The sequence below is a fragment of the Balaenoptera physalus genome, assembly GCF_965194825.1.
Source record: "Balaenoptera physalus genome assembly, chromosome: 6".
NCBI lineage: Eukaryota > Metazoa > Chordata > Mammalia > Artiodactyla > Balaenopteridae > Balaenoptera > Balaenoptera physalus.
This window is the reverse complement of record NC_138885.1, coordinates 71,831,422-71,849,768: the sequence shown is the minus strand read 5'-3', so window position 1 is coordinate 71,849,768 and position 18,347 is coordinate 71,831,422. Positions and strand designations below refer to the sequence as shown.

The following is an 18,347-nucleotide window of genomic DNA, read 5'->3' as shown; positions in this document are numbered from 1 at the left end:
AGGCCACAACATGGGATTGTTCCTTTAATATCTACCTCCCTGCTAGGCTGTCATCTCCAAGAGGGAAGGATTATATTTACTTTTACTCACCACTTATCTCTCCAATGCCTAGCACGGTACCTAGTATATAATAGATGCTCAATAGATATTTTTCATTGTAAGAATAAAACTGAGGGGCTTTTAGAAAATAAAACCAGTCATTAAAAATGGTTTTCTCTATATGAAATACGTACAGTTGTCAAATTCATAGAGACAGAAAGTAGAAGGGACTGGGGGATGGGAGAAGGGGAAGTTAGTGTTTAATGGGCACAGAGTTTCAGTTTGGAAAGATGAAAAGATTCTGGAGATGGACAATGGTGTTGGTTGCACGACACCGCGAATGTCCTTAATGCCACTGAACTGTACACTTAAAAAGTGGTTAAAATGGTAAATTTTAGGTTGTGTATATTTTACCACAATAATTAAAAAAAAAAAAAAGAATGGCTTCCCTGAGAAAAAAGGAGGGTTATTCTAGGAGGGTCTGAGGATCACCTAAAACGGAACATCTGATATTTGGGAACCACGAATCCTGTGAAGTGTAGACAGATAAATAAACCAAACCAGAATTTGCTGGCAGAGGAAGACTCCTCAGATCATGATTGGCAAGACCTGGATCCAGTCCAGACCGCATCATGAGGGATAAGAACCAGGGCTTTCTCTCTTCTATGTCACAAGGTCTGTCACCTCGCACTCAGAGGCTGGAGGTCGGTTTACACTGATTCCTTAGTCATGGGACAGGGCTGTGCTGAGCTTAAGCAGACAAACAGTTTCAAGTTCTGTAAGGCCAGAGCCAGGGCCCCAGCTGTCACTCACTGCAGGTCTTCTCAAGTTGTCTCTCTGAAGTTGACTTTGAGATCTGGAAAAAGAAAACTCAACCACTAACTGGAAGCTTTGCCTTTTCCGTTTTGAAGGAGCAGGCCAAGCCAGCGGACGACTTGGTGGTCAATGGAGCAGGAGAGGGTCAGCTTCCACAGGAAGTGAAGCAGCTGGTCCCTGGCAAAGAGGGTGCTGTCCAAGGCCTGCTCCTGCCCGTGGATGTGCTTTCAGGAGAGGAATATGAGTGTGTCTCGCCCGATGACGTCTCCCTGCCTCCGCTCCCGGGAAGCCCCAATTCCCTCCTCTCTCCGTCTGACATGGAGCTGGAGGCGGGTGCCCTCCCGTCCCTCCGCCGGCACCTAAGCGGCCACGGGACGCAGACAGGGGCCAGCGGTCCAGGAGAGGCCCCGGAGTCTGGCCTTCCGCCACCTGCTGCTTTTGCTGATGCTTGCAATGATAAGAGAGAAACATTTTCAAGTCATGTTGAGAAGCCTTCCCCCCAGTTCCAAGCTGAGCCCCCATTAACATCCCGAGGATTTCTGGAAGAGAGTACTGACTTCCACAGAATCAGTGTTAAACCTCCAGAGAGCATGTGCAGTGAAGTGCATGCGCGAGCTTTGCACCAGCGCCCCCAGGCTCAGGGAGGTTTGCTAGAAACACCGGAGAAAACGCATGCTGATAATAACGTCACTAAAACCCGAAATAGGCTGCATGCTTCCCGGGATGCAAGCTCGGGCCTCGGGTTTCAGCCAGGCTCCAGCCAGGCCTGTCAGAGGCAAATGATTCCCAGAGAAGAGATTAAAGGTACCTCAGCAAAGAACAGCGTGGTCGGCCTAGCTGGCCAGGCCCCTAATTTCTCCAGGCTCTTGTCTAATGTAACTGTCATGGAAGGTTCTCCAGTGACTTTGGAAGTTGAAGTAACAGGATTTCCAGAGCCTACACTGACATGGTGGGTAGCCTATAACGACAAGCCATAAACAGAAACAAATTGAATCACTGAGCAAATCATTCTGTGTGCACTAACTTAAAGGTTTAGGCGTAGCTGATTAATATTCTAGGTCACTGCAACGCTGCATGATTGAATCTCACATCGAACCCCCAACTCTCATTTTTGTAGCCGCATGGCTGATACCCTTAAAGAAAAGGTAACCATATCAAATAATGATTTAACCAACTCCAAAAGCACTGCAACTTAGTTGCACTATTTTTTGGTTTCAGTTTAACATTCCGCATTTCTAAAGGTTGTGCTTGAACTTCTTTCCTATTGTTTATTCCTACATAAGCATGACATTTACTTGGTTTAACATCTGGTATTCAATTAAAAAACATAAGCATTTGGGTTTTTCCCTTTTCTGTCATTTACCCATTCCATCTTTTCCCTCTTCCAACAGAGTCACACATGCCACTTTTGTAATATTTGTTTATCTCACTAAGATTTCTTTTTATACATTTCTTCAGTGTGAAAGATGGAATAAAAATATTTCTTTCACAGTTGCTTCTAGTGACAGGTAATAAAGCCATTTTTGAAAGGTGACGTAATAACTGAGCTGTGAACAATGTGGTTTTACTCTAGACACATCACTATTTTTAGCCAATTTGTTTTAATAAAAGTAAACGGCAGAACACAGGTTCTATATCACTGTTATCATAAAAGCAGTTCTAACTTTCTTAATATGTGGGTTACTTTTAAACGTTTAGAAAATTTTTCAACCTTAAGTATATTTATTTGAGGACAAAGTTACAAATACGTAAGCATGAGTTTATACTTATAAACTAAGTAAAATAGCATTTATTTATCATACTAGTTCAGTAAACATTAAATTAACTCTTTCAGTTATTGTGTGTGCCTGTTGATGGTACTTGAAGTGTGGATCAGCTCTCTAAAGAGTTTATGAGAAAATGTTCGTTTCTCAGATTATTAAAAGAAATTGCACTTGGGTTTACCGTGCAGCCATTTATGCTTTTCATCTTATTTTGTTGTTTTTACAATTGCATGTTTTTTACAGATCAGGAATTTTGTATTTATGAATTTAAATATCAGTAAATTTATTATTTAATATCATCATTTAATTCATTATTAAATATTAGTTCACTCCAAAGAAAAATGTTGTCTGAAGTGTTTCTTGTTTTGGTCCACACAAAAAAATGACTTGATTAGTATTTACTGTTGAAGAACTGCTGCAGTATTGTGAAAAAATATCTTGCCCTCGAATTGACAACAATTTTGCTCAGTTAACAACTGGCAAACTATCAGGGAATCATTCTTAGGACACTCAGAAAAATGCAAAATTATCACTTAGGCAATGGGAATAGAAAATCGTTCAGGTTTGTCACCACTTCTTGTGTGGAAGAGCATGGGGATAAATAAATAAACAAGAATCTAGAGTTTACAAAATAAACAAATTATTTGCTTTGTAAAATGATGCAGCTAAGTGCTCATATTCGTAGGAAACTCTTAGAAACGTGTCATTAACAGTAATCAATTGAATAAACGCCTTTTATAATTAGAAATTGTTTTCCTCTAATGAAATTAATTCACAAAAATTAAATGAACTCATCTCGCCAGGAAGTGCTATGTAAGTACCTTCCTCTAAAGCGGCGCCTGGGTATTCTCCTGTGGATCTTGCGGGATGAGTCTGATGGGAGGATGAATCTTGCTCCCATAGATTTCAAGGAGTCACAAGCTGCTGTTTCATAGCGGCTAAAAGAATGACACAGGTCAAATAGAAGGTACCATTTCCCATTTGAGGTAATTGTTGCCATGAGCAAATGGTGGCCCAGTGTGACCAGATGGCCCAGTTTTTTTAAGAGGAGTTGGATATCTGAATTTTCATATGCAATATTCTAATTGGTAAATGTCCAAAAATTCAGTTTTTAAAAAACACAGTCTGAGCCCATCAAGCACGTCTGTGGCTACCAGTTGCCAACCTCTGCTTGAAGGATAAACAGCCCCACTGGAATTTGTGGTTGCTACAGAGTTCCTGCTAATGCTAGAGAATATTACAGTAGTGATGGGCCAAATTGCAGTGCTTATTAGAACTTAGAAATGATGTGAATAAACAGTGATCCTGACTTTAAAAACTGACTCTCTGCTTCAGGTACAAGAAGGGCCAGAAATTGTCTGCAGATGGGCACTTGCAGGTTTTACACAAGGAGACAAGACATTCGGTGTTCATTCCAAAGGTATGCGAGGCAGATGCGGGCCTCTATGTGGCTCGGGCCCAAAACTCTAGTGGCATTCTCTCTTCCAATGTCATCCTCCGCGTGACAGGTAACCACAGGCCGCCCATCACAAGAATAAACTGGATCCTGCTGAGTGTCATCTATGTTAGCGTGTCCCTAATGTACTGGCTACTCACACAGTAACTGCGGGGTTGGCACCAATGGGCATCATTCTTATGAGCCTAAAGGACAACAATACTGCTGTTTATTTTCCTGCATCTCCCACCAAGCATCCCCAACCAAGTATCCCCCACCAAGTGTACCTCCATTCTGGCCATATTGCTTTTTTGGAATACCACTGCTCGGTGAAATAATCAAATTTTCTTTAGTGCTTTAATGTATTTGAAGAGCTCAGTAAATCATTAGCAGTGAATAAGGATACATTTCTGTATTCTCAAAAGAGATGTGTTCAATATAAAACACAGTCAAATTATACTATGTTTATTCCCTCCTAATTTAAGAGCATGCAGATCAAGTCTCACATCAGCATGCAGATGTGTTTTATTTCAAATCCAATTGTTTGATAATCTATTTTTAATTGTACGCATAAACATCTCTTTGTAGAATAAGAGTAGAAATGTTGAACTAAAATTGTAATTTTCATTATTGCATAAGATGTCCTTTAATTTTGCTTTTCATGTCTTGATCTCATTTATTGAAATACATTCTACGTAGTTTCAACATAGCCTACGTTCCTGAGTCTGAGGATGGCACTGCAAATAATCATTCCTCCTGTTGATCTCATGGGTTTGACATTAGAGAATAGATGTGCTGTTAGCCTTAAATGGAGTTTGAAACTTCCATCAGCTGTGTGTGTCACAGAGCAAGATAGAGCGTAGCCGCAGGGGTGGACCAACAGTATTCCTGTCCTTCCGTTGACATGTTTTGGACAGCCACGTGTATACAGCTGCATCCGGCTCCTCCTGCTTCTAATCTTGATTCTGTTGCTGACCATTTTTACAGCCTGTGGGAAGGCATAGTAGTGCCTCAGTTTCCCATTTGGCAAATGGGTTCATCATCTACCTCTTGGGCAACTGAAGGTTTTCATTTCATGTCTTGTAAAGATCTGGAAAATGGAAAGTACTCTATGAAGACTAAGGGTAATTGTATTGCTTACTGTAATTTGTCATCACACTGCCTTCTGCCCACTGTTTCTCTTTCAGATGTTGTTTCTTTTGAATATTAAAGGATGGTGTGAGTATGTGATTTCCAACTGTTTCCATGTAGGAAAATGATGTTTTCTGAATTGGAGCTTAAATTCCTTTCTGATTTCTTAAGACTATATCTTTTTCAAAGACTTGAAATTAAACTCAGGGGGATACATTTAGTAAGATCTTGGGGTAGAAAAAATATATAATAGGATGACATAAGATAAACTCTATCCTTTTCTTATAATTATCACTGTAATATTGAAGAATGTTCTATGCCTTTCTGAAATATATTATTCAGAAAAGAGGATCATCATTTTAGTTCCTTTAAAAAATAAACATGTATAAGAGAGGCATTTGTTTTTAGATTTTAAACGTAGTCTTGTCATGTTAGGGTAAAATCTTTAGTTGAAAGAATATTCATTATAGATTTTTGATGAAGGGGAGGCATTAATTATGTTGCTGTAAAGCCTGTCTACAAATAATAAAAATATTTAAATTTAATATATTCAAGTTGGTATTAAAAAGTTACTGGATATTAACTGAAGATGTGAAATGTGTGGCTAAGTAAAAAGTTGGCATATATTTTCTTGTGCTGTGTATTCAATTTAATGAAAAAATTTAATCTCTTAATTTTCTTAAAAATTTTGACAGAAACCTATTAAAAGCGTATATATACAGCATCCTAGGGAATTCATAGTCTCTTAATTCTCCTGTCCTTTTCGTCCAGTTTCAAGTATTGTGCATATCTTGCCAAATTGCTATTCCCATTTGAAGCTAAAGAGTAAAATCTACTTATGTCCAAAGAGGGCCAGCAGGACCAGGTAACAAATTCTTGTCTCACTCTATCTCTTTCTTGTTAATTTAGTGGGATCTCCCATCCCTTTTTGTCAGCTTGGTTGAGTTTTTTTTAACAGAAGTTTAATAACATGTGTACGTCAGAGAGACCCAGGAAAACTGAGTAACTCCAGCTTGGCTGAATTTTTGGTTTGGGGTTGTTAGGGCCTGGGAATTACTGGTTTGCTTTACCTGTTGCATGCCAGGAAATGTTAATCCTTTGGGGAGCAGGGTGGGATATACATATATCCATGGTGATGACCAAAGAAGGCATATAAAGTCCCTGATATATTTGATTTCTATATCAAGCATAAGGTTTATACATATATCTGATATATATATCTTATATATATACCTTATATATATATCATATATTTGTATACATACACACCTAGAGCTCAAATGTTGGGATAAAGCATTATGCTGATATTCACGTTATAGTTCGGATAGCTGTGTATCTGTCTATCTATCTGTTTATCTATCTATCATCTATCCATCCATCCACCCATCCATTTACCTACCTACCCACTTACCTACCTACATATTCTTCTGGGCTATTGACTATCTAGTAATCCCCACGGCAGTGAAGAATAATTAGCTATTCAGTTATTCTTTTGGTTATACTTTAATTTCAAAGACTTCAGTGTGATTATCCTTTCTGTTAACATTTTTGTCTTGATCAAAAATTCCCCTTATGAAAGTATGAACCAAAAGTATTGGTTAAAAATGAAAAACTTAGGAAATGGACGTGATGTTTCTATTTTGAGATATATACATGATTTATACCTGTTTACTTCTAGAGTAAATTCTGGACAATTAACAATATCAAAACACTTTTCAACAAGAAAATGAAAATGACCAAAAGACATTTTAAAGAATATATACTCGATACCTTGAAGGAATGCAACACAAAATGTGTTTTGGGCTTCCTATAAGGCAAAATTATTTTTTCCAGTTTTTATTTTCTGATAAAAGGATGTATAAACATTTTATGGTAAAGTTTTTTTTACATTCAATTCCAAGAGAAATTTACCATAGGAATCCTTACATTTGAATCGTTGCATATTCTACAATATCTAAAGTATTTGGAAAAAGAAGCAGGAAAATTTAGCTGTTTCATTCAATAATGCTAACCATCACATATAGTTAAGACACAGGCTTAAAATAAATTATTGCAAGAACCTCCTAACCACTTCACCCTTAAATTTCTTCAAGTAGCACACAAGGTCCTTTAGTACCTATGCTTCCATTCCCAGCCTTTGTTCCATCCCTCCCAATCCCCCCATAAAGCGATACTTAAACTTCAGGTTTTACCCTATCATGGTCTTACTTCTCTCCAGTCCTCCTTCCCAGAACTCCCTTATTCTATTCTACCCAACTTCATGTGGCTTAACTGCTGCTTTTCCTTCCAGGTCCTTTGGAGACACAACCTTCCCAGGAAGCCTTCTGACCCATCAAGTCCAGTGTAGATGTTCCTGCTATGTGCCCTGTCAGCACCTGAGCTGACCATGTCACGTCCCTTAATAGTTGCACTGGAATCGCACATGTGAGCATCTGTCTCCTGGCTAGAGCGAGAGATCCTTATCAGCAGAATCTGTGACAGCCCCGTTCGTCATCATAGTCCCAGCACTTAAGACATAGTCACACTCAGTATTTCTTGAATTGTTGTCAGAGGTAAGCAAAGATAAGCCTAGCTTGTTTTGTCTCTTTTTTTTTTTTTTTGGAGATATGGGTTGGGGAATGTCAAAAGAGAAAGATGTTATTTGTCGCCTGATTATTCTTTCTTGTTGTGAACCAGTCAGAATCAGGTTCTAACCTCACCTAACCTACGAAACTTAAGTGAGAATCTTCCAGAGCCTCTGGGCTGCTCCCCAATTGAAACTTTAAACTTTAAGATATAGGCTGGCTCTAGCAGTCAAAATAATACTGAGGAGAGAAGAGTCAAAATCCAGGATCATTTTTCCAACATGTTAAAGCAGATATAATCAGGTATAAATCATCATCAGGTGTAAGTGGAGAAGTGGGTGTCTCCCCTCTCAGTGACTAAGTCCAAACTGCCAAAACCAAAATTTATGTACTTCTTTAGAACACTGCACAAATTATCAATATTTTATTGTAGCTGGGGCTCAGTAATCTGGTTGTGAACAGATCTTATTTAAAACCGGCTTTTCATTCATAAGTGTAAATCTAAAAACAGCCAAATCCAAAAAATTAGATTATTTGAATTCCAAATGAAGGAAGGAAAAAATATTGCATCTTGTTCCACTTTGTTTATTTTTATTCATGACCATGCCTTACTAGAAACTGCCATCTGAAGCTTTTGACATTCCTGTTGTAGGTACAGTGTTTTAAGTGTGTCCATGAAGTAAGTTAGCTGAAACAAAATAAAATATCTCCTCCTAGTACACTCTGATATTGTGTGTGTCAATACAAATGCCAAAGCATGACAGACTGTTTTCCATTTATAATAAGCAGAATCTTGAGCTGCATCAAAGAGCCAAAAAATTTGCATTCACGAAATGAAACAGTGTCCTGCTCAAAGCAACAACAACTCATTTTCTCCTGTCTCTTCACATGAGATGAGATTTGAATGTTATCAGCTGTGCATGAATTCAGCCTCAAAATGGAAAGCACAAAGCTGCTAATTTGGCTTTTCCTCAAGAATCCCCACACCATTATTCCTTATGTGGGTGAGAGTTTATATAACATCATGAACCACCCAAAACTGGGGGTGAAAGTTGGATGCATGACACTCCTCCAGATGAACAAGTCTTTGATGCTGGAGTCTGAGTGTTTGGCCAGATAGCTCTTCCTTCTGTTCAATGGAAATTTCATTTGTTTAAGCCAGGACTTGGCAAATCCAATTCTTTGGACCCTCTTTTTTATACCATAAAATTAACACCCTATTCTCCTTAGAGGATAAGGGAACAGAAAGAATTGTATAGACAAGAACGTTTGTGTGCATATATTTCCAGTAAACGTAATAAAAACCTAGTGAAATTAAAACATATTTTAACTATAGGCATTGCTGGAAAAATTGATGACTTTTCTTTAAACCAAAACAATAATAGGCACATAATTCGAAGTTTCCAATCTGTATTCTGATGGCTCCCTGCTATGTCTCTTTTCCCATTTAGAACTCACTTAATAACAATACTTGTGAAATAACAGCTCCGGAGCTGGCTAATGAAATAAACTTTTCCCTTTGTCATTCAGCAACTGTTCTTTTGCAAGAACTTTATTGATCCAATAACTACAAAATTACATTTTATCTTGTATTAGCATTAAAAATCATATAATAAAATCTTCTGAAGATAAAAATTCACAAGATGAAATACAAAGGAACCTTATCCATGGCAAATAATCTCTAACCCTTGTTATTCTAATGATGCCAGAAAGCCGCCTTTCTTTGTAATAAGTATTATGCAAACCTCCATACAAACAGGCTGTTGGCAAGCAGGGCAGCTGGAAATGCAGACAAAGTAGGAAACCAGGTACCTGGCAGGATCAGAAACGCTAAATGCCCGTCTGCTCCAAAGTGTCTTTTCTAGCAGCCATTGCCATGCCGACCCTCAAAGGCCTGCCTTTGATTCAAGTTAATGCAGCTCTAGAAGATGCCTCTTAAATGCACATTTATTCATTTCTATTCTTTTTAAAGGAGTAATAGAATTTCTCCTCACATCCTGGTCTAGGTTATCAGATTAAATAAGAACATTTCCCCCACCAAAAATCCCCGATAGATTCTTGTGAGGAAATGGGGTATGTGGGAACCTGAAAGATTTGTCTGCTGTGTTCCGCTAAGTGTTGGGAAATATAGGACCGGGGGGGAAAAATAGCCAAACGTCGGGATGAGGAAACTGAGTCACCTTTGTTATCCTCCCTCGCAGTATGAACTTCCTACACATCTAGGAAACGTATGTGGGGAGCTCCCTGAGAGGAAGTTAGAGGCCACAATAAAATGTGTCTGCGTGACATTTTTTTGTTATTCAATTAGAGGACTGTACTGGTTGAAGTGTCAGGGTGAGCCCTAAATCCACAACTGGTGTTCTTGTAAGAAGGCCATGACACACCTGGAGACAGAGAAGAGACACATGGGAAAAGGCCAAGTGATGACAGAAGCAGGTTGGTGTAATGCAGCTGCTGCAAGCCGTACGACACCAGAGGTGGCCACCACCAGAAGTGAGAGGAGCAACGAAGCATTCTTCCCTAGAGACTTCAGAGAGAGCCTGGTCCTACTGATGCCTTCATTTTGGACTTCTAGCCTTTAGAACTGAGAAAGAAGAAATTTCTGTTGTTTTAAGCCATCCGGTTTTGTAGTATAGTCCTCCTTCAGTATCCCTGGGGGACTGGTTCCAGGATACTTCCTCCCCCAACAGATACCAAAATCTACCAGTGCTCAAATCCCTTACAAAAAATAGCATGATACAGTGGGACCCTCCTTTATCCACAGGTTCTGCATCAGCAGCTACTGAAGACCGACTGTTCTTTGTTACAGCAGCCTGAGGAAACCAATGCAAATGTTTTAGAAAAGTCCATACACGTCTTTCTCTGGAAAAAAAATTCCCAGAGACATTCACTAATAGACAGCAACCATTGTTGCCAATAAGCACTCCCAGGTTGTGCTGCAAGGCCTCAGTTCTCTTCTTGATTTAGGGGATCACCTTGGTATATTTCAGTCAATCAGCAACTATTCATCTTCTACATGAACATTGTCCCCTAAGTATACCACAGTGTACTAAAACCAGATAAAGATATTACAATAAAACTATAGGCCAATATCACTCATGAATGTAGACACAAAAATTCTCAACGCAGTACTAACAAATCCAATCCAACAGTGAATAAATAAACTTACACATACAAGTGGGATTTTTTTCCAGGTATGCAGGCTGGTCCAATATTCAAAAATCAATCAATCCACCACATCTACAGGCAAGAGAAGAAAAATCATATGATTATATCAATTGCTTCAGGAATAACATTTGAGAAAATTCAATATGTGTTCATGATAATTTTTTAAAAACTCACAGAAAACTAGTAACAGAAGAAATTTCCTCAACTTGATAAAGAACATCTACAAAAAAACTATAACTAACATCATACTTAATGGTAAGAGACTGGACACTTTCCCCCCAAGACTGGGAAGAAGGTAAGAATGTCCTCTCACTACTCTCAGCCCACATTGTACTGGAAGTCCTACCTAGTGAATAAGACAAGAAAAGGAAACAAAAGTTCTGTAGATTGGAAAAGAAGAAATAAAATGCTTTTGTTTACAGAAAGCATGATTTTCTATCTATAAAATCCAAAAAAATCTTCCAAAAACTCTTAGAACTAATAAATAAATATAGCAAGTTCACCAAAAGCAGAAGGCCTGCACCAGTGGTATCCAGGAGAAAGGCAGGGAGTTAGCAATAAAAGAATCATGGTGAATCAGGCATCTTCTGAGGCCAAGGCAAAAGGTGGGCAACCTGAATTTGTCTCTTTCCAACAATTGATTACAGACATCATGGATACTTGTAATCTAGTTGCAACATCTCACACTTTATTTTTCTTGCAGCTTCCTGCATTATTTTGGGGGGTTTTGAGAGAGGTAAATTATTTGAAGGAGACAGTGCTCAACAGAGCAAGGGAATATTTGATGTGGAACATAAACTTTATCATTTGCTGCCACTGTCATTATCAGTGAAAGAGAAAAATTAGAAAGACATTGTAATTATAATGTTATAAAGCTGAGCTTTCCCCAACAATAACATATTAATATTAGGACAAAAGGAGTCCTTTTAGCCTCTGACATCAAATCCCAGAGTGGATGATTTATCAGTTGGTACTGTGCTGCCCTACAAGAATGAATGTATCTCTCGTGGATAAGTGCTTTTCCTATCAGCAAGGATGGACTCATGCTGTTAGTATATTTCTAAGATTTCTTGATAGAAATCAGAGCTAAAATATGTCAGCCATTATATTATACTTTCAAAAGTAATCAATTTCATAAAGTCATATATTGGTCTATTAATTAATTAAAAGATGGAAAACAAATGACTACTTTGTTACCTACATCTAACAGGAAACTTCAATGAAACTAATCATTTTGTATTTTCTAGATGGTAACTATAAGTACTTTCTTCATTTCCATGTTCTTGAAGGTAATTTTTGGTCATATATATCATTTGTCTAAAACGTAATTGGTATTATACATTATCACTTAAAAGAAAACTAACTGATGTACCACAAAGGCCAAGTATTAAACTTATATTTTATCAAATGCTTTATAAATTTAATCATATAAACAGTGAAGCCCTGTTACGACTCCATCCAGGACTTATAAATGGATATGCAAGCAAAGCAGTCATAGTTTTAGTTCAAATCTATGGCAGCATATTATATAATTGCACAAATATTGATTTACTATTACAATTAAAAATGGATCATGAGCTGTGAAGAATGACTCAGGCTTAAGATAATGTACATGTGGGAGTCATGACCACAGTCTAAGGTTATGGGGCTGGTTTTCTTGACACTTGAATCCCATTCTTCTGTGCTCTGACTCTATCCCATCACAGGTAAAAATTCAGTAAGTTCAGGGATGGTACCATCTCACAAAGAACCTCAGAGTTAGGAAAATCTATATGGTTTCTTTAAATGTGAGAAATTGTTGGTAGCAGTTATGTAGCACAGTGTGTCACATGTCATTAAGGTCACTGTGAATTAATAAAAACCTTTTCAAGAGTTTTGGATCTTGGTGCTGTGTATGTGTGTGTGTGTGTGTGTGTGTGTGTGTGTGTACGTGTGTACACCTATTTCTTAGTATGAGTTCTTATCCATATGAATTAGGTAATATATAAAATTCCCAGGTGATGTATGATTAATCAGGTTAGGAAAACACCTCTTGTTAATGGTACCAGTGCCATGAGGAACTGATGACCAAGAGTTAAAATAGACCTTTCTTATTTTAACAGTGGTATAATACAGACATATATTTATGTGCATGCCACAAGATAAAATACTCAGCACAACTCTCCAGTTTTTCAAATGTATGTTTAAAAACCGGTGTTTCCAAACAGGATTCCCAGATTACTGATAAACAAGGGGGAATTGCTCTTCAGATCTGTATACAAATATATCAGCTCCAAATATAAATCCATTTAAATTCCTCCTAGATAGCAATTCAGAGAGTTATTTCTAAATAGAACTTAGAGGTTATTTTTATTTAAATGTAATAACAATATCATAAATCATGCTTGAGAAGCAGCAGTTTTTTTTTTAATCCATTGGCTATTGTATTTGTATCTTCCATATAAAGTACTGAATGTGGCTTTTTAAGATGGATTTTTCTAGTTCATTTCTCAAGGTTATTACAGCATGTATGATTACTGCAGGGACGAATGTTTTGTGTGTTCATTTCTTTTTTACTGCTAATGGTTTATACATGCAAATAATGAAATGTATATTATGTCTACTAAGTACGTGGAAACAATGTAGAATTTACTTGCCTGATTCTTAGCTCCACTGAGAGTTCTTTAAAATGTAATTTAACATTAAATTCTTGTAAAGGTAATAACTTTAATCTGATTTTCTCATACACCTTTTGCAGATAAGGGATATTTATTCTTGTATGAATATTGATTCATAAATGCTCTTAAGGAATGCAGTTGCTCCATCCAATTCAAGAGAGAAAATTTTCATGGTATTTAATATTTGATAGGGAATATACTCCTATTTAACATCCCATTGCAGAATAGTGATCTGTTTATAACAGGACAGTAATCAAATGAAATAAAGACAGTTTTCCAAAGTCAAATATAGTGGTTTCTCACTATGGTATAGTCTTTCACCATGAAAAAGGAAGTAGCTATTGAATTCGTTTCTCCTATACTTTCTCACCATGTCATTAATTTTAATGGGAAAAAGTTTAGAAGGTAGGAAATAATAAAGAATTTGTTTTGCCTGGCACTAAGTAACTAACTGTACTCTGCATAGATAATTTAACCCAATGGTCATATTAAACATTTTTTAGGTTCATGGAACTTTGCTGGTGAAATTCACTGAAATTGAATTCCATGACAGCCACAAACAGGAAATATTGTCTAAGGCAATACATAGGTGAGATGATAAAGACAAGATGTCAAGCAATAGCTATAACAATATGATTAAATGACAGATGGGACCGAGGATGGAAACCATTGGAGGAAATGCAAACCCAGTTATAATTATGTGTTAGTGTTCTTCTCTGTGATGTTGGTTTAAAAAAATTGTGTCCTCTTCCTTTCTTCTGTTCTGGAGTAAACACACATAAATGTACATATGCATACACATCCATACGTATCTACAAACTTGCATATAAATGCATCTAATTGTATCTATATTCATAATGGGTATCTTCTGAAAATCTTACAAAGACTTGGTATAGAAAGTCATCCCAGGCATCATCATCTGTCTCCATATGACCATTCCATCAGAGCTGACCCTGACAATCCTGGCATAGCTTCAGGAACGACTCCTCCAGTTTAGTATGCAGACATTGTCATGTAAACCTCTAAGACTCAGCCTCTTTGAGCCAACCTGCAAAGTTTCAGATTGGTAGAAAAGAGGAACATTTCTCCATTGTGTGTCCACATTTGGCAGCCCCTCCCCTTCATACCTGATTCTCTTTAAGTGAAGAGTTAGTATAAGGTAGGAGGAAAACATTTTTCACAAATGCTTTAGAACTACACATCTTAAAGAATAAGTTGCCGTAAGTCAACTGCTTGATTTTATCCGGTGTGTCTTTTAGAGCCTTGCTGTAGAGGACTTCCAGCATCAGGATCACCTAGGAGCTTGTGGGAAATGAAGAATCTCAGATTCCACCCCAGCCCTACTGAATCAGAATCTACGTCTTAGCAAGATTCTCAGGTCATTTCATTTTTATGCATATTAAAGTTTGAGGAACATTGTTTTAGAGAATACTTTGGTTTCTAAAGACTTCAAGCCTTGTAGGCAGTAACTTCATGTTGGTGACGTCTGTGCTCCAAATTCATAAGACTCAAAATGGAAAAATTCAACACTGTCATAGGAATATTGAGATAGATTGACAGATTTCTATAGTAGAAACAGTAAAAGAAGTTAGAGTGGTAGGGATCATTCTGAAATCCGTAGAGTCCTGTTTGAGAATGAATTTAGGTTCAGGGATTACATGTTTAATCAGACAGTTTTGACAACGTGTGGTATTTAAGCAATGCCACCAAGAACTCTGCAAACTAGTTTCCAGAAAAATATGTTCTATTCTATGTTCTAAGCCCATAGTGCTAGCCAACAAAGTCTCTTAGGGCCATAGTAGGTCAGGCAGATTATAATGACTACAGTGCTTTTCTGTTTGAAAATATGCCAAAGATTTATTCAGAATGGAGACAATATTCTCTGCATTAAGAACTTCTTTTGGCAGGGTGGAGCAGGGGGGTGGCGGGAAATCAGAAACCACTTGCAATTATACTCAGAGTTGTATGCCCCGCCAATGAGCATAAATAGCCAACAAGTCAATGCCAGCATTAAATGCCCTTTGGAGAGTTTACCAATGAGTTCCCAGAGCACACTATTTCAAGTGACCTAAAAACTTGAGTTACGGTGTGATCACTTAAACGTTTTGCAATGAAAGTAACTAATCTAAATTTTAGAAGATTATTAATGTTTATTGCTGCCATTTCTGTAAGTAGAGATTACCAAGGAAACTTTGTTGTTCATGTTATAAGCATTAAAGTATATTTTTGACTCCAAACACAGTACGAAGTTTATATGGCTGTTTTAATAACATTGACACATATATTAAAAATTAGTATCATTGATATTTAAATTATATGACATTGGCTGTATAGTACATTACTGGAAATAAGCAAATTATAACCAAGGTTCACTGCCATTTTAATTTTTTAATGCTGGATGTGACTTTACATGTCTAATCTAGAATTGCCATTTGGAGATAAAGTAGATGAGATAAAACTCAGCCCCTATTTTGATGTTGCTCTGAGGAACCTAGAGGCATCAAAATCTTTTTTTTTTTTTTTAACATCTTTATTGGAGTATAATTGCTTTACAATGGTGTGTTAGTTTCTGCTTTATAACAAAGTGAATCAGTTATACATACACATATGTTCCCATATCTCTTCCCTCTTGCGTCTCCCACCCTCTCTATCCCACCCCTCTAGGTGGTCACAAAGCACTGAGCTGATCTCCCTGTGCTATGCAGCTACTTCCCACTAGCTATCTATTTTACATTTGGTAGTGTATATATGTCCATACCACTCTCTCACCCTGTAACATCTTACCCTTCCCCCTCCCCATATCCTCAAGTCCATTCTCTAGTAGGTCTGTGTCTTTATTCCCGTCTTGCCACTAGGTTCTTCATGACTTTTTTTTTTTTTTCCTTAGATTCCATATATATGTGTTAGCATACTGTATTTGTTTTTCTCTTTCTGACTTACTTCACTCTGTATGACAGACTCTAACTCCATCCACCTCACTACAAATACCTCCATTTTGTTTCTTTTTATGGCTGAGTAATATTCCATTGTATATATGTGCCACATCTTCTTTATCCATTCATCCGATGATGGACACTTAGGTTGCTTCCATGTCCTGGCTATTGTAAATAGAGCTGCAATGAACATTTTGGTACATGAGTCTTTTTGAATTATGGTTTTCTCAGGGTATATGCCCAGTAGTGGGATTGTTGGGTCATATGGTAGTTCTATTTTTAGTTTTTTAAGGAACCTCCATACTGTTCTCCATAGTGGCTGTATCAATTTACATTCCCACCAACAGTGCAAGAGGGTTCCCTTTTCTCCACACCCTCTCCAGCATTTATTGTTTCTAGATTTTTTGATGATGGCCATTCTGACTGGTGTGAGATGATATCTCATTGTAGTTTTGATTTGCATTTCCCTAATGATTAATGATGTTGAGCATTCTTTCATGTGTTTGTTGGCAATCTGTATATCTTCTTTAGAGAAATCTCTATTTAGGTCTTCTGCCCATTTTGGGATTGGGTTGTTTGTTTTTTTGTTATTGAGCTGCATGAGCTGCTTCTAAATCTTGGAGATTAATCCTTTGTCAGTTGCTTCATTTGCAAATATTTTCTCCCATTCTGAGGGTTGTCTTTTTGTCTTGTTTATGGTTTCCTTTGCTGTGCAAAAGCTTTTAAGTTTCATTAGGTCCCATTTGTTTATTTTTGTTTTTATTTCCATTTCTCTAGGAGGTGGGTCAAAAAGGATCTTGCTGTGATTTATGTCATAGAGTGTTCTGCCTATGTTTTCCTCTAAGAGTTTGATAGTGTCTGGCCTTACATTTAGGTCTTTAATCCATTTTGAGTTTATTTTTGTGTATGGTGTTAGGGAGTGTTCTAATTTCAAACTTTTACATGTAGCTGTCCAGTTTTCCCAGCACCACTTATTGAAGAGGCTGTCTTTTCTCCACTGTATATGCTTGCCTCCTTTATCAAAGATAAGGTGACCATATGTGTGTGGGTTTATCTCTGGGCTTTCTATCCTGTTCCATTGATCTATGTTTCTGTTTTTGTGCCAGTACCAAACTGTCTTGATTACTGTAGCTTTGTAATATAGTCTGAAGTCAGGGAGCCTGATTTCTCCTGATTCCTCCAGCTCCATTTTTCATTCTCAAGATTGCTTTGGCTATTTGGGGTCTTTTGTGTTTCCATACAAATTGTGAAATTTTTTGTTCTAGTTCTGTGAAAAATGCCAGTGGCAGTTTGATAGGGATTGCATTGGATCTGTAGATTGCTTTGGGTAGTAGAGTCATTTTCACAATGTTCATTCTTCCAATCCAAGAACGTGGTATATCTCTCCATCTATTTGTATCATCTTTAATTTCTTTCATCAGTGTCTTATAATTTTCTGCATACAGGTCTTTTGTCTCCTTAGGTAGGTTTATTCCTAGATATTTATTCTTTTTGTTGAAGTGGTTAATGGGAGTGTTTTCTTAATTTCACTTTCAGATTTTTCATCATTAGTGTGTAGGAATGCAAGAGATATCTGTGCATTAATTTTGTATCCTGCTACTTTACCAAATTCATTGATTAGCTCTAGGAGTTTTCTGGTAGCATCTTTAGGATTCTCTATGTATAGTATCATGTCATCTGCAAACAATGACACCTTTACTTCTTCTTTTCCGATTTGGATTCCTTTTATTTCTTTTTCTTCTATGATTGCTGTGGCTAACACTTCCAAAACTATGTTGAATAATAGTGGTGAGAGTGGGCATCCTTGTCTTGTTCCTGATCTTAGTGGAAATGGTTTCAGT

General features: G+C 37.3%; 1 protein-coding gene across 11 annotated transcripts in view; it reads left to right on the top strand.

Annotated features, from left to right (window-relative positions):
• The window catches only part of CCDC141 (coiled-coil domain containing 141), a 242,433-nt gene extending 226,222 nt beyond the window's left edge, over positions 1-16,211 (top strand). For 5 of the 11 annotated variants that reach the window (XM_082466655.1, XM_082466660.1, XM_082466661.1 and 2 more), the window contains 2 exons: positions 951-1,804; positions 3,954-16,211. In XM_082466655.1, coding sequence (XP_082322781.1) covers positions 951-1,804; positions 3,954-4,221 — 1,122 coding nt within the window. In that variant the 3' untranslated portion in view covers positions 4,222-16,211. The remainder of the gene's footprint in view (positions 1-950; positions 1,805-3,953) is intronic. The other 6 variants (XM_082466656.1, XR_014265131.1, XR_014265132.1 and 3 more) reach the window with 6 other exon arrangements.
• The last annotated feature ends 2,136 nt before the right edge of the window (positions 16,212-18,347 follow it).